Genomic DNA, 18,080 nt, shown 5'->3' on the forward strand with positions numbered 1-18,080 from the left:
GGAGCTGGTATCATTCCTTCTGAAACTATTCCAAACAATAGAAAAAAGGGGGACTCCTTCCTAACTCATTTTATGAGGCCAGCATCATCCTGATACCAAAACCTGGCAGAAACAAAACAAAAAAAGAAAATTTCAGGCCAATATCCCTGATGAACGTTGATGCGAAAATCCTCAGTGAAATACTGGCAAACCAAACCCAGCAGCACATCAAAATGCTTATCCACCACGATCAAGTTGGCTTCATCCCTGGAATGCAAGGCTGGTTCAACATACGCAAATCAATAAACATAATCCATCACATAAACAAAACCAACGACAAAAACCACATGATTATCTCAATAGATGCAGAAAAGGCCTTTGACAAAATTCAACAGCACTTCATGCTAAAAACACTCAAGAAACTAGGTATTGAGGGAACATATCTCAAAATAATAAGACTTATTTATGACAAACCCATACCCAATATCATACTGAATTGCCAAAAGCTGGTAGCATTCCCTTTGAAAACCAGCACAAGACAAGGATGCCCTCTCTCTCCACTCCTATTCAACATAGTATTGGAAGTTCTGGCCAGGGCAATCAGGCAAGAAAAATAAATAAAGGGCATTCAAATAGGAAGAGAGGAAGTCAAATTGTCTCTGTTTGCAGAGGACATGATTTTATATTTAGAAAACCCCATTTTCTCAGCCCCAAAATTCCTTAAGCTGATAAGCAACTTCAGCAAAGTCTCAGGATACAAAATCAATGGGCAAAAATCACAAGCATTCCTATACACCAATAATAGACAAACAGGGAGCCAAATCATGAGTGAACTCCCATTCACCTGTGCTACAAAGAAAATAAAATACCTAGGAATACAACTTATAAGGGACATGAAGAACCTCTTCAAGGAGAACTACACCCACTGCTCAAGGAAATAAGAGAGGACACAAACCAATGGATAAACATTCCATCCTCATGGACATGAAGAATCAATATCATGAAAATGGCAACACTGCCCAAAGTAATTTATAGATTCAATGCTATTCCCATCAAGCTACCATTGACTTTCTTCACAGAATTAGAAAAACTACTTTAAATTTCATATGGAACCAAAAAAGAGCCTGCATAGCCAAACAATCCTAAGCAAAAAGAACAAAGCTGGAGGCATCACTCTACCTGACTTTGAACTATACTACAAGGCTACAGTAACCAAAACAGCATGGTACTGGTACCAAAACAGATATACAGACCAATGGAACAGAACAGAGGCTGCAGGAATAACACCACACATCTACAACCATCTGATCTTTAACAAATCTGACAAAAACAAGCAATGGAGAAAGGATTTCCTATTTAATAAATGGTGCTGGGAAAACTGGCTACCATATGCAGAAAACTAAAACTGAACCCCTTCCTTACACCTTATATAAAAATTAACTCAAGATGGATTAAAGACTTAAACATAAATCCTAAAATCAAAAAACCCTGGGAGAAAACACAGCCAATACCTTTCAGGACTTAGGCATGGGCAAAGACTTCATGACTAAAACACCAAAAGCAATGGCAACAAAAGCCAAAATAGACAAATAGGATCTAATTAAACTAAAGAGCGTCTGCACAGTAAAAGAAGTTATCGTCAGAGTGAACAGGCAACCTACAGAATGGGAGAAAATTTTTGCAATCTATCCATCTGACAAAGAGCTAATGTCCAGAATCTACAAGGAACTTAAACAAATTTACAAGAAAAAAACAAACAACCCCACCAAAAAACTGGGCAAAGGATATGAACAGACACTTCTCAAAAGAAGGCATTTATGTGGTCAACAATCATGTGAAAAAAAGCTCACCATCACTGGTCATTAGAGAATGCAAAGCAAAACCACAGTGAGATATCATCTCACACCAGTTAGAATGGTGATCATTAAAAGGTCAGGAAATAACAGACGCTGGCAAGGATGTGGAGAAATAGGAACACTTTTACACTGTTGGTGGGAGTGTAAATTAGTTCAACCATTGTGGAAGACAGTGTGGCGATTCCTCAAGGATCTAGGACCAGAAATAACATTTGACCCAGCAACCCCATTACTGGGTGTATACCCAAAGAATTATAAATCATTCTACTATAAAGACATATGCACATGTATGTTTATTGCAGCACTATTCACAACAGCAAAGACTTGGAACCAACCCAAATGCCCATTAATGATAGACTGGATAAAGAAAATGTGGCACATATACACCATGGAATACTATCCAGTCATTAAAAAAAATGAGTTCTTGTCCTTTGCAGGGACATGGATGAAGCTGGAAACCATCATTCTCAGCAAACTAACACAGGAGCAGAAAACCAAACACCATATGTTCTCACTCATAAGTAGGAGCTGAACAATGAGAACACATGGACACAGAGAGGAGAACATCACACACTGGGGCCTGTTGCAGGGTGAGGGGCAAGCAGAGGGAGAGCATTAGGACAAATACCTAATGCATGCGGGGCTTAAAACCTAGATGATGGGTTGATGGGTGCAGCAGACCACCATGGCGCATGTATACCTATGTAACAAACCTGCACGTTCTGCACATGTATCACAGATCTTAAAGTTTAATTAAAAATAAAAATAAAAACAAAATAACCATTATTCATAAGGAGCTCAAACAACTCTATAGGAAAAGATCTAATAATCTTATTTTTAAATCGGCAAAAGAAACAGGCATTTCTCAGAAGGAGACACACAAATGGCAAACAGGTATACAAAAAGGTGCTCAAGATCAATGAGCATCAGAGAAATGCAAATCACAACTACAATGAGACATCACCTCACCCCAGTTAAAATAGCTTTTATCCAAAAGACAGGCAATAAGTAACAAATGTTGGCAAGGGTGTGGAAAAAAGAGAACTCTCCCACACTGTTGATGGGAATGTAAATTAGTGTAAGCACTATTTTGAGAACAGTATGGAGGGTCCTCAAAAAACTAAAAACAGAGCTACCACATGATCCAGCAATCCCACTGCTAGGTATATACCCAAAACAAAGGAAGTCAGCATATTAAAAATATATCTGCACCCCCACATTTATTGCAGCACTATCCACAATAGCCAAGATTTGGAAACAATCTAAGTGTCCATTGACAGAAGAATAAATAAAGAAAATGTGGTGTTTATACACAATGGAGTACTATTCAGCCAAAAAAAAGATGAGGTCCTGTGATTTGCAAAAACATGAATAGAACTTGAGGCTGTTATGTTAAGTGAAATAAGCCAGGCACAGAAAGAAAAACAATACATGTAGGAGCTAAAAATTAAGACAGTCAAATTCACAGAGAGTACAAGGATTGATTACCAAAGGCTGAGAAGGATAGTTGGAAGGGTGAGGAGGAGATGGAATGGTTACTAGGTGCAAAAAAAAAAAAAAAAATAGCTGGAAAGAATGAATAAAACCAAGTATTTGACAGCACTACCATAGTCAATATGAATTTAATTGTACATTTTAAAATAACTAAAAGAGTATAATTGAATTGTTTGTAACAAAGAATAAATGCTTGAGGTGATAGATACTCCCATTTACCCTGATGTGATTATTATATATTGCATGCCTGAATAAAAATATTTCACGAAATATGTATATTTCATGTTTTAAAAATTAAAAAACAGCTGAAGAATAAATTTAACAAAGGTGAAAATCCTGTACACAGAAAACTATAAGACACTGATGAAAGAAATTGAAGACAAAATAATGAAAAAATAAATGAAAAGATATTCCATCCTCATGAATCAGAAGAATTAATATTCTTAAATTATCCATACTACCCAAAGCAAAATATAGGTTTGACATAATCCGTATCAAAATCCTAATGGCATTCCTCACAGGAAAAAAAAAAATCCCAAAATTTGTATGGAAACATAAAGACCCTAAAACAATTCCAAGAATGAAAAACAAAGTTGGAGGAATTATACTTCCTGATTTAAAATTATATAACAAAGCTATAGTAATCAAAACAGTGTGGTACTGGCATAAAAACAGACACATACACCAATAGAACAGAACAGAAAACCTAGAAACAAACCCAAACAGATATGGTCAACTAATTTTTGACAGGGGCACCAATAGGATACAATGAGGAAAGAAGAGTTTCTTCAATAAATGGTGCTAAGAAAACTGGAATTTCACACACAAAAGAATCTGAACCTTATACCATACATAAAGATAAGTTCAAAATGGATAAAAGACCTAAATGTAAGACCAGGAACTATAAAACTCCTATAAGAGAACATAGTGGAAAATCTCCTGGACACTGACGTTGGCAATGATTTTTGGGTATCAAACCAAAAGCTCAGGCCACAAAAGCAAAAATAAATAAATGGCACTACTTCAAACTAAAAAGGCTCTATACAGCAAAAGATATAATCAACAAAATGAAATAGCAGCCTACAAATTGAGAAAAATATTGGCAAACAATATATCTGATGAGGTTAATAACCAAAATTTACAAAGAACTCATACATCTCAATAGTAGAAAAACAAATAATCCAATTTTTTTAAACAGGCAAAGAATCTAAATAGACATTTCTCCATAGAAGACAAAAATCACCAACAGCTATATCAAAAGATATTTAACATAATTAATCATCAGGGAAATGCAAATCAAAACCACTATGAGATACCACATCACAGCTGCAAAGGTGGCTATTATTTTAAAAAGTCAAAAAATAACAAATGTTGACAAGAGTATACAGAAAGAGTAATTAAAAATAGAACTACCATATGACCCAGTGATCCCTCTGCTGAGCATATACCCAAAGGAAATAAAATCATCACCTTGTAAAGATTCTGCATTCCTATGTTCATTGCATCATTACTCACAATAGCCAAGATATGGAAACAACCTAAGTGTCTGTTGATAGACAAATGAATAAAGAAACTGTGGTACATATATACAATGAAATATTACTCAGCCTTAAAAAAGAATGAGATCTTTTCATTTACCACAACATGGCTGGGTCTGGAGGACATTATGCTAAGTGAAATAAGCCAGACACAGAAAGAAAAATATTGCATGATCTCACTAATTAAATATGGAATCTACAAAAATAAATCAAATATACAGAGATAGAGAACAAAACAGTGGTTACCAGGGACAGAGGGGGTAGAGGGGATGAAATGGGAAGATGCAGGTCAGAGGACACGAAGTAGCTGATATGTAGGATGAACAAGTCTAGAGATCTAAAGTATAACATGAGAACTATAGATAATAAAACTGTACTATATATGGGCTTCATGCTAAATAAGTACATTTTAGCTGTTCTTGCCACAAACCAAAACAAAAAAAAAATGGGTAACTGTGAAATGACAGATATGTTAATTTACTTCAATGTAATAATCTTTATACTATCTACATATATCCCATAACATCATGTTGCATAGCTTAAATGCACAAAATAAAATTTACAAAACAAAAAAAGTATAGTTACATTTAAACTTGAGTTTTAGGGGCAAGGAAAGGGCAAATCAGGGCAGGGTGGGTAAGAAATTTTGGGGGTGATGGATGTGTCCTTATCTTGGAGTTACTCTATCCCTATCACAACTAAATATAAAGCAACAGTAATCAAGATAGTGGAATACTGGCACTTGGATAGACAAATAAACTAGGGGATTAAAGAGTCCAGAAACAGATGTTTGTGTATATGAACATTTGATTTATGACAAAGATACGACTGTAAAGTAGTGGGGAAAGAGTAGTCCTTTTAATAAATGGAAGTTAATCAATTAAACATTCATATGAAATGTATTCCTCCTAATTCATACCACAAATACCAATTTCAAGTAAATATCACATCTAAATGTGAAAGGTAGAACCATAATCTTCTAAATGATTACATAAGAGAACATCTTCGTGATCTAAGTATAGGGAATGACTTCTTAGGTCAAAAAAGTACTAATCACAAAAGAAAAGATGGAAAATTAAACTGGATTAAAATTCAATAGACGGTCTCATTAAGAACATTATAAAAATGAAAAGAAACAAGAAAAAAAGAAGATAGAACTTCAGCAGTTTCCTTTGTCAAGTAACAGGTTCCACTCTAGAATTTATGAGAAGAGACAGCATATTACTTAGTAAGTTAAAGAGGACCTTAGAGCAACATTCTTAAATGTGTACTTCAGCTCCTGTTTAGTATGTAAATCAGGCAATAGCACAGATTTCGTACTGTGTGAACTATTGCAATTAACTAAGAAAAGCACCAATCTGTTAATCGCAGAAAAGTCCTTTTTTTGAAGTATGTGATGTTTTAGATATTTTAGACTGGTACAATGTAAATTGAAGGTGCCCTTGGTACATCCGAAAAAATCTAGAACTTTATGCAAAAAAAAAATATATCTTGATATTCCACATTAGATACCACATTGCCACACATTAATTGGAAAGATGTTGTCTACTTCAGCAGAAGACAGGCATTGTATCTTCACCTTTCCAAGGCTCTTCACAAAAAACTTAATACCAAAAACACAAAAGAAAAGTATTTTTATGTAGCCAAGTGTTTATTCATATTTTTAAAATAAGCAAATTTCACTACAAGAGAAATTTTCAAATACCCTATTTTCAAAAAGATCAACTTAGTTGATCTTTTTATCTCCTAGCACATTCAGCCAATAAATTCAAACTCCAGAATGAACTCAACATATCTATGTAAGGAACTGTAAACAAATTAACAACTGGAGAAAAATTATCTACTTTTACTAGGAAACTTTCAATTTGAATAAAATATATTAGGAGAAAATCTTGCTAACTTTCCTTGAAAAAAAGGTATTATGAGAAATAAATAAATGAATAAATACACTCCTGAAGTTGATAAATTTGCAACAGTTTAGTGACCATTAACGGTTTCCTCCTAAAAAGAAAAACAATAAAAAGAAATGAACACTATATAGACTATTTTTTTACCTTAATTCCACCAAGGATAGTGATTTAATAAAAATAAATCACTGAACAGTGAGTGTCAACAATATGACTTTGAGATAATAAAGATTGGGAATTAGGAGTATTTTCAAGTGGAACCATATCAGACAAAAACAGACAGCAAAGAGGTCTTTGTAGCAATTGTAATTACACACGTGAGATGACCTGAAAATGGGGAGTGCTACAAAACCACTGTGAAAGAATTCTTTACTTCTCAAATATCATTTCATAAAAACTACAGAAAAATCAGAGCCAGTAAAACTTAAATTATCTTTCAAATAGTCATCATAAACTCTAACCTAGTTAAAACAAATGTTGACTCTAATATGCTAATACTGTAATATAAATCCCTAAATATAAATACCAAATAAATATACCTAAATATAAATATACCAAATATAAGTACCCAAAATTCATGAACATTTTATAAGAGCTACAAGAACACACTTTTAGACAAAATGGGACGTACCACGCAAAAGGTTAAACTCTACTAAACTTCACTGTGATTATGACCAGCCTACCCATCCTCTCTCTACATGTGAAATAAAACTTTTTATTAAAAAAGAGATCTCACCACTTCTTGTTTCTGGGCTTCATTAAGTTTTTCAGTCAATTCTTCCAAAGCCCTTTTTGTTTCGGCATCTGACCTAGGAAGAAAAAAAAAAAAAAAAAGATTTAAATTTGGATATTTAGAAAATACACAGAACGAGTGAAATGTATAACATGATAATTATGTTATTACAAAATATTCTACTTTAGTGGTTCTCAAATGTTATAAACATCTGAAACACGTGGAAGGCTTGTTAAAACACAGACTGCTGGATCCCGCCCCCCAGATTTCAAATCAGCAAATCTGAGATGAGGCCCAAGAATGTGCCTTTCTAAAATTCCTAAGTGATGCAGGAACAGAGGTCTGCAGGTCTGGAGACCAAACTTTGAGAACCGCTGCTACGCTGGAACATCACTCTCAATAAACACACAGGTTGCAATATCTCCCATTTTAAATTAAGAAAAAAGAGAGAAAGAGACAAAAGAAAACAAAAACTCTTGATCTTACACCCTCTTTCTAGCAATTCATAAAGAAAAGTGTGCTGTACAAACTCTATCCTCACTAACCGACCTCCCATTACCTTGTTTCTCATCAAATTAATAACATACATGATAAACAAACAAATCGTACAGAAAGATTTACAACGAAAAGAAAAAGCCCTTCTGTCTTGCACTGTCTTACTTCCGGCTGCACTTCCCTCTGTGAATCATGCACAACCATTTCCATTATTAATTATTTTGCTGGTTGCCTTCATCATGTTCAACTCGAGACATTTTCGATGGACTGTTTTGAAATATTTAGCTCATTCTCTAATTTCAGATTATGTTATTACCATTTTTAGTTCTATTGGTTACTTGTAGAGTTTTATGTAATATATTTATACATCTTATGAATTTTATGAATTATTCCATCCTATGAAATTGATGGAATTGATGCTTTGTGCTCACATTCTGTTAGGCTCACATTTTAGTCAGCTTCACACTTGGATCATAACTTTCCTATGTTCTTGTTTTTTCCAAGCTTTCTCATTATCTTTTGGCTTTATATGGGCCTTACTTATCACATCATTGATATTTTCCTCCCACTTCTTACTGAATGGTCAACAAACCATCTATTTCACTCTTTTTGATGACCTTCTTCTCAAAGGACACTTACTTTCCTGCTCTAATTTAGAGTGAATACTTCCTGGGCCTGCTCCATGATTGTCATTCCAGGGTTACTTTCACTGAATCCCCAGGTTAATTCTACTATTTCTTAATATCTTTATCTTTCTATTTCTTGGTTACAATCTTATTTAACTTATATATCCTTAGGTAATTTCCTCAAAAAGAAGTTACCTTAAAAAGATAAATTTTCAAAGACTTTAAACCTCTGAAAATGTCTTTCTGTATGTATGTATAGAATGTTAAAATACATTGCTGTATATCCACACAGTGGAATACCAAAGAATAATAAAAATGAGCAAACTGCAAGAACCTGACACAACACCCATAAATATTAGAGCCCCTTTCTTGGCTTTTGTGGTTCTATGCTATCTAGAATTTCCCCCATCTCACTAGCTATTCCATCTCAGCTCAGCTCCTTCTATCATAAGATTCCTAAATATTATAACTCCTTGCAACTCAGTCCTGTCCTTGATATCCTCCCTATAGTTTCTCTCTTGGTATTACCCATTCCCATGGTTCCAAATGACACTTCTCCATGCTGACCACTCTTAAATTTTACCTCAACAGAGACTTTTCCTTTGAGCTCCATAGTAAATATCCAGCTGAATATTTTACTTTCCATTTGAATGTCTCACAGGCATCTTAAACATAACATATCCAAGGCCAAACTCTCTACACCTCACCTACCCAAACCAGTCTTCCATATCTCAGGAAGTGGAATTACCATCTACCTAGTTATTCAAATTGAAAATCTTAGAGTCATCCTTAGTTTATTCTCCCTCACCCACCATTACCCAATCCTGTCTCTTTCATTTCCAAAAACAGTATCTTCAAACACACCCCTGTCCATCTCTCTCCTGCTATAATCCTGGGTCAGGCCATCATCAACTCTCATATACTAGTGCAACAGACTTCTATCTCGCCCTCCTCAAATCAATTTTTTTTTCCTTTGTGACAGGTTTCACTCTGATACCCAGGCAGGAGTGCAGTGACTCATCTCAGCTCAATGCAGCTTCAACCTCCTGGGCTCAAGCAATCCTCCCACCTTAGCCTCCCAAGTAGCTGGGACCACAGGCATGTGTCACCACTCCAGGTTAATTGTTTTGTATTTTTAGTAGAGACGGGGTTTCACCATGTTGCCCTGACTGGTCTCAAACTCCTGAGCTCAAATGATTCACCTGCCTCGGCCTCCCAAAATGTTGGGATTATGGGCCTGAGCCACTGTGCCCCGCCCAAATCAATTCTTCATATGGCATCCAAAGTAGGTGATTTCTGAATTAAACTTTACTTAATCCTTTCTAAAAGCTTGCTTCCCAGTGTACTTTTATTATTCAATGTATGTTTTGTAATAAATATCAAAAGTGAAAAATCAGTAATTAAATGAGAATACCAACCTTTCAACATCAAATAGAAAGTTAAACTTTTTAACTTCCTGTCCATTATTTTTATAAACATGAAGTAAGAATCTGTAGTACAAGTAAAGCAGAACGGCATCCAGAAATTTCACACATTCACAAAAGTAAGCCACCTCATTTCCCAAGAAACCTAACTCCTATTTTGGGTAAAACAAAGTTTTCTGCCTCAAACATGCCTCTAGGTCACAAAGACTATTACCAGATCTTACCAGCCTAGAGATCACAAAAACTATTACCAGATACTAACAGCCCAGTCCAATATTGGTTACTCAAATGATCATTTAAACTAATCAACTAAATCATCCCTGCAACTTCCCCTGAATCTTCTTACAAGACAACTATTCCCTATAACTCATGTTCCCAGTGCTTAATGTATACCCTTCCTTGAAATGGATAATGGTCATGTAATAAAGCCATTCCTACAATACATTAAAGTGTTAATGTCATTGTGTTAATTTTATCAGCTTGTAAAAAAAAATAATAACCTAAATATTAAATTAACTAAGTCTTACCAGTTTAAAAGGTTAGCAATATAGCTCAATAATATATCTCACAATCCAGGAATTCAAATGCTTTATTCATATCAGCCACATGTGAAAATGATTTTGAACCACCATATACTGTAAGTGATAAAGAACAGAGGCTTTGGGGCCTTACTGCCTAGATTTTAATTCTGACTCCACTACAACCCTCCTGTTTGATTTCTAGAGAGCTGAGTTATTTCATCTCTCTGTGCCCACTTCCTCATCCATAAAATAGAGAAAAAAATAATGATTACCTCAAAGGGTAGTTACTAGAATTAAATCACGAAATAAGGGCTCAATAATATTAGCTAATAGAACTAGTAATAATGGTAGAATCTTTCATTCTCATTACAGCCTATACTTGATATTCATAGAATTAACATTTATAGTTTTGACTATCTTTGTTGCAGCAACACAGAACTGGTGTGTGGTATGATTTAGATAGCTGGAGTTAGCAAGCAAATATGGTAAACAAATTTCAATTCAGCTTTATTGTTCCTAATATTTGCTGTATATGGATTGTAATTCTTAAGAAGGCATAAAAATCTTTGTTTTTCAGCAAAACATGGCCTCCAACAGAAAGCCACCTGCCACTGGTGATGACAAAAATGAAAAGACAGTAAAGAAGTTTTAAATTAAATAACAGCTCTTGGGGACTATCCAGAATTGACAAAATTGTGAAGATGGGGCAGATGTTAACCACTGACCCTCAAAGATTTCAACTAAAAGCTTAAGTATTGGATTCTACAATGGCTTATGTCCACTGACAAACTCCATGTTACACTTCTTTTTTGGTGTGTGCAATGCCAAAAGTCAGTCAGCTAGCGAGTCAGTCTTTGTGTCTCTCTCTCCAATGTATTTGCAAATCTACCTCTTTGCAAAAGTCTCACAATGTATCCCTCCATAATATCAGCATTCCATTGTATTAAGTTAAAGTGTTTTTAGAAAAAGGAAATTAATTTGTCTAACATTGAGTCATGATATATTCTAAATTCAAAGAGCGGTAAACTGTTCTGTTAATAAATTTTAAGATACTGTATACAAACACAACATTTTTTAAAAATCTAGATAAATATGTCAATTACAGAAGCTAATTTATTCTCCTCATAATTTACCCCTCTCATAAAAACCATAGGCTGCTTTTACCGGCTCCTTCTGGAAAGCTCCCTGTTGAAATCATCTCCAAGGCGAATTTGTTCACTGCTGAGATCTCGAAGAGACTGATGAAAACCATGAAGCTAGCAAAGGCAAAACACAGTTATCCATTTAGAATTCTGTTGAATTCTTCCATGAAGATTCACCAAAGGTAAGAATAAGATCTTGTTCCTTGCAATAACAACCAGATTCCGTAATATTATTATGAAAGAAAACACCTACTCTGAAAGAAAAAAATTTTCCAAGAAAAACAATTTTTAAAAGCTGTATATAACATTTACCAACACATTTTCTACAGTACAATTCTACTCCTCCAGAATTCTATCCCTCTAGAAGGGGTCTGCTTCTTCCTTAATCAGAGTAAAAAAAAAAAGAAAAAAGAGAGAGCGAGAAAGAAGGAGAAAACCGGTCTGCCAATTTTTCTGTAAAGGGCCCAATAGCGACTATTCCAGGATTACAAGCTATATGGTCTCTGTCACAGTTAATCTTGCCCCTGTAGTGCAAAAGTAACTGTAAACAAATAAGCATGGCTGAATTACAATAAAATTTTATTCTATCAGCCTATAATGCCTTAGTTTGCCAACTCCTGCTGTACAGAAACTCTTCCTCATGTACACTTGGAACCATGTACAAGAAAGTATGGTGCAGCATTATTCATAATGAGAACATGAGAAACCAAATGTACACCAAGATAAATAAATGGTGGTATATTCCTCCACTGGAGTATGATATAGCAGTGAAAATGAAACAATCATAGATACCTACGCATTAGTAAAGTTGAATGTCAAAAACATAACATCAAGTAAAATAAGCAAGTTACAAAAGATTACAGTAGTATTCCGTAAATAAGATGTAGGTAGTAAAAATCAAAAAAGTAAAAAAATTGTTTTTTAAAAGCAGAAACAGTGTCAGGATACGTATGAAGTCAGGACAGTGGATACCCCTTGGGAAAAGATGGAGTATAAAAGAGGCTTGGGGGTATGATAATGCTTTATTTAGTGGCCTGGGTAAGGGTTACATGGTGTTCATTCTCATTATTGTAACTTGAACTGTAAATATATATGCTGAATATAAATAGTATGATTTATAATAAAACCACGTTAAACAGACTTGCAGAAACAACAAATTGATTCATTTCAACAAAATGCACATCAAGCAATTTATTAGTGCCAGCTACTGAGAAGTGGCTCACAATCTGATATGAGAGCCAGATATGTAAACAAACCACAAATTCTTTACGGGGGCATTAAGAAAGTACACAGTCAAGTGGAGCTAAGGGTAACCATGAGAATGAACTTAATGAGGAAGAACCATAAAAAGAAAGGAGTAAAGTAGTATAGTGAATGAAAAACTTAAGTTTTGCCATCATGATTTTCCAGTTTAGCAAACCAGAATCCGGGGATGCATCCTTGTCACCTCCTTTTCACTCATTCCTACCTTCCCCACATGGCTATCTAATTTTCAAGACCTTTCCACTTTATCCACTAAAATGCTTTTAATTCTACCTCCTTCTCTCCAACTCCACCTATCCTAATCCAAGTGACCATCAATTCACATCCAGAACACAGTAACATCCTTCTAATTGGTTCACCCACATTGAATCCATTTTCCACACTACAGCCAGAGCGATCTTTTCAAAATAATTCTGTCAGCCCTGTTACACGGCTCTACATAATCTCAGCCCTTCATACTTCTTTAGCCTCGTGGGCCTTCTTTAAATTGCTCATAGGGGCTATCTTCCCTCCTGCCAAGCCATTTGTTCTACCTAGAATGACTCTTACTCAACTTTCAGATCTCAGCTCAGTCAGCCTTTCTTCAGGAAGCCCTCCTTAACTGGGGCATGTCCTCTACCATACAATTCTGTAGCCCTATGCATCTTTCCACTATCGCACGCATCTCAGTTCATAAATAAGGTTGTATTTATGTATTTATTTAATACCTAGCTCTTCCTCTAGAATATAAACTTATTAAAAGACAAGGTTTCTGCTCATCACTGTTTCCAAGTGTAAGCATCATCCCAATGACAGAGACATTAAATAAACAGAAGGAAAGAGTAAATGAATAATGTTAAGATATTGTTCTCTGTTCTGGGCTTCATCACATAGTCCATGCTAGCAAGGTGCAACTATCAAAAAAATAACATAGTCAAGGAAAAGTTTCCACAGGGTGTTTCCTAATGCATTTGATTTTGTTGTCTCATTATGCAGTAACAAGTGACAGCTACAGATGAGTATCTTAAGATACACTTTGAGTACCTAATCCTAAAACTACCAAAACAAAGAGGTCAAAGTGCAGAACTCCCCCAGCCCTTTTCTATTTAATTTAGCTACTTAAGACAACAAAAGGAAAAATTACAGCTCTGCAGAGAACTTTAAAGAAGCAGAAAAAGATTTCCACACAACTAATACTTCAGAAATCTTTAGTGAATAAAGTATGGAATTTCTTACTTAGTAGAAAATGGCTCTATCAATGATTCAACAATCAGAAAAAAACACTAATGGTAGAAAAATCAGTAGATCAATCACACAAAGATTAACTTGTTCATACTAAACCAAACTTAGTAAAATAGAAAGTAGCTGACTTAGCAGGGCTTACAGAAAAATGTGCTGAACAAGAAAGGAAACAAAACACGTCCAATTAAGCTCACTTTTAAATGTTCTGCAAGATATAATCCTCCATAACAAAACTCAAAACAAAGGAAAGATAATTTGTACATTGAAAATAAACTAGTTTATTTGAAAAATCCCATATTAACAATCTTACATTCATATAGAATGACAAAAGACCCCATATAGCCAAAACAATCCTGAGCTAAAAAGAACAAAGCTGGAGGCAGCATACTCCCTAATTTCAAAACATTATAAAGCAATTGTAATCAAAACAGCATGGTACTAGAAAAAAACAGATGCATCAACCTACGAACAGAGGAGAAAACCCAGAAATAAACCCACACATTTGCGGTCAACTGATTTTTTATGAAGATGCCAAGAACACACAATGGGGAAAGGATAGTGTCCTCAATAAATTGTGTTGACAAAACTGCATATACATGCTAAATAATGAAATTAGGCCCTTATAACACAAAAAAAGTCAACTTAAAATGGAGAAACACTTAAATATAAGACTTGAAACTGTAAAACCACTAGAAGAAAACATAGGCGAAAAGCTCCATGACTTTGGTTTAGGCAATGATTTCTTGGATATGACCCCAAAAGCACAAGCAACAAAAGCAAAAAGCAGGCAAATGAGATCACATCAAAATGTAAAGCTTCTGCATAGCAAAAGAAACAATTAATAAAGTGAAGAGACAATCCACAGGATGGGAGAAATATCTGCAAACCATATGTCTGACAAGGCGTTAATATCCAAAATATATAAAGAACTCAAACAACTCAATAGCGAAAAAAAAAAAATTTTTTTAAATGGGCAAAGGACCTGAACAAACATTTCTCAAAAGAAGACATACAATGGTCAACAGGTACATTTTTAAAAATATTCAGCAAAAGTAAACTTTAGGAAAATCCAAGTTAAAACCACAGTGAGATATCACCTCACACCTGTTAAAATGGCTTTTATCAAAAAGATGAAAGATAAGTGTTGGACATGACATGAAGGAAAGGGACCCCTTGTACCCTACTGGGAACGTAAATTAGTACAACCATTATGGAAAACTGTATGGAGGGTCTTCAAAAACTAAAAATAAGACTACTATATGACTCATTAATCCCATTTCTGGATATATACCCAAAGCTACTGAAATCAGTATGTCAAAGGGATATCTGCACTCTCATGTTCATTGCAGCATTATTCACAACAGCCAAGATCGGCAAACAACCTAAGCGTCTATCAGTGAATGAATGGATACAGAAAATGTGGTATATATACACAATGCAATACTATTCAGCCTTTAAAAAGGGAGAAATCCTGTCATTTGCAAAAACATGGATGAATCTGAAGACATTATGTTAAGTAAAAAAGGCCAGGCACAGAAAGACAAACACTATATGATCCCACTTGTGTATGAACTCTAATAAAGTTTAACTCATAGAAAGATAGAGTAGAATAATGGTTACCAGAGGGTGGCAGGGAGAGGGGGTGAAGAGGGAGAGAAAGGGGAGTTGTTGATCAAACAGTCCAAAGTTTCAGACAGACAGGAGGAATAGGTTTTGAGATGTATTGCACATCAGGATGACCAATGTCAATAATAATGTATTATATGTTTCAAAATAACTGAAAGAATAAATTTCAAATGTCTCACCATAAAAAATGATAAGCAAGGTGATAGATGTTAATTAACTTGATTTGATCATGCCACATTGCATACGTATATTAAAACATCATATTATACCCCATAAATGTATACAACTATGATTTTTCAGCAAGAAAACAATAATAAAAAGTAAAAGTCGTTTACTTGGTTCCAAAAAAAGGGATCAGTATAAAGTTACTAATGATCAAATTCTTGGTTAAAATATAGCCTTAAAGTTCAAGCATTAGTCATTTATATACAATAGAAGCATAAGGAAATACTGCACACAAATTACAGAATGGTACAAAGTACCTGAGTCATATCATCAGTCTCTTGAACAAACCGGACACCAGTTCTTGATCTCATTCGTTTAATACCCTGTGGATCCCCATAGTCCTTGAGAGGTGAGGTAGGTGGAAAACGATGGATATCTTCACAAGTGAAAGAAAAGGGAAGGTATTAAAATACTGCATGAGAAGAGACAATCTAAAATTTTACTCAGTACAAACATGGCAGACATGGATATACATATATTCATGTCCCTAACCCAGACTATTTCCCAAGTATCTTGCTATGGCCATAAAGTTCCACCAAATTAGCATTAATCATGCTCTTAAAGCAGATAAAATGAACAACAGAAATAACCTAGAAATAGAACACTCAAAAGTTTCAATTTGTTATACTTTCCAAAGAAGCAACATATTTTCTCATACAAAAATAATAAATTTCTAAATAAAAAACTCATATGACCCCTTAATATAACTTAATACTAAAAAAAACAACTTTTCAAACTACATAGTCTACAATCTGAACAGCATATAAAAATAAAAACTAACTACATGAAAAAATAGTGCCCAATTTTTAATCATTGTTACCATAATCAACAGTAATATTAACAATGTAAGGTACCAATGTTCAATTATCTAAATCACCTTCCTTCACTGCAGGCTTTTCGATTCAAACATGAATCTCAGTGCTATACAAAAGTGTAAGTAAGATTAATTAAGATAAACTGTCATAAGCTTTAAGCTAGCCATTCATATCTACCTGCATGCCAAGACTAAAATTCACCTGGTCTTAACAAGCATCACAGGGTATTTCATAAAACATGTGAAAATCTGTTACGCTAGGACAAGATACCTAACCTAAAAAGTGTATCACATAGCAAATTTATGTATTTGTTTTGATTCTTTGGCAGCAGACAATTAAATCTAAGTTTTTGTCAGGTAAAGCTCTAATGTGGTCTACAGAGTCTGAGAAAAAAAAAAACAATATAACAACAAAGACCCTTCAATATATTTCAAAGCATGTACTATAAAATCCTTGACAACTACATGTACTATCATCCAATCTGCATGAAGTTATGTGTGGGTCATATTTCTCCAAAAATTAAATGTATTCAATATCTACTTCAAAAATATTTTTAATGTTTTTCAGAACATTTGAAGTGTTTACCTGACCCAGTGCCACCATCAAGGTCACTTGCACTCAAACTTGTAACAGAAATACTTCTCCCTCCTGAGTTTCTCAATAAACGTTGACTCCGGAGTTGGTCGATTGATTGTTCCAAGCTTTCTTTTAACTAATTTAAAGAATATAATGAATGAAGCATTATTCTTCTTAAACAACTTCCAAATACAAATAGACCACAGATTTTCAAAGCTATTTCTGAAATATCTGGGTTCCCCCCAAAAAAATGTATCAGAAAATTTTAAACTAATTTATGTTTAAAATATAAAAATAGTAAATACAAATATTTTAAGAACCAATGCTAAAATCTGGTTTTAAAAGGCATCTGTCACTACCTATTCCATTTTTTATTGCCAGATGTGGAAGAGATGTCTACTGTGTAAGGGCTTACAAAACCAAATTGAAATGTCTAATTGGTGCACCACTCATGCGAAGAAACCTAACAAGGTCAACACAACTGAAAGAAGACAGAAAACTTTCCTCCCTTCTAAACATTCCTTCAGAAACTCCAGGTCTACAACAAATAGGAAACTAAACAGCTGTCACAGTGACAGCTGCTACTGAAACAATGTACACTGTCCAACTTTATCAGAGTAACTCTTTCAGTCATTCAAA

The 18,080-nt window shown here is 34.5% G+C and overlaps 1 protein-coding gene across 26 annotated transcripts in view; it reads right to left on the reverse strand.

Annotated features, from left to right (window-relative positions):
• The window catches only part of CEP128 (centrosomal protein 128), a 484,430-nt gene that overhangs the window by 413,397 nt on the left and 52,953 nt on the right, over window positions 1–18,080 (reverse strand). For all 26 annotated transcript variants that reach the window (XR_010151258.1, XR_010151259.1, XR_010151253.1 and 23 more), the window contains 4 exons: window positions 17,451–17,577; window positions 16,308–16,426; window positions 11,738–11,829; window positions 7,511–7,583 (listed from right to left, as the gene is read on the reverse strand). Coding sequence is in view for 17 of the 26 variants with exons in the window: in XM_063793855.1 (XP_063649925.1) it covers window positions 7,511–7,583; window positions 11,738–11,829; window positions 16,308–16,426; window positions 17,451–17,577 (411 nt within the window). In the remaining 9 variants the exon portion in view is untranslated. The remainder of the gene's footprint in view (window positions 1–7,510; window positions 7,584–11,737; window positions 11,830–16,307; window positions 16,427–17,450; window positions 17,578–18,080) is intronic.

Source organism: Pan troglodytes, chromosome 15 (assembly GCF_028858775.2).
Source record: "Pan troglodytes isolate AG18354 chromosome 15, NHGRI_mPanTro3-v2.0_pri, whole genome shotgun sequence".
NCBI lineage: Eukaryota > Metazoa > Chordata > Mammalia > Primates > Hominidae > Pan > Pan troglodytes.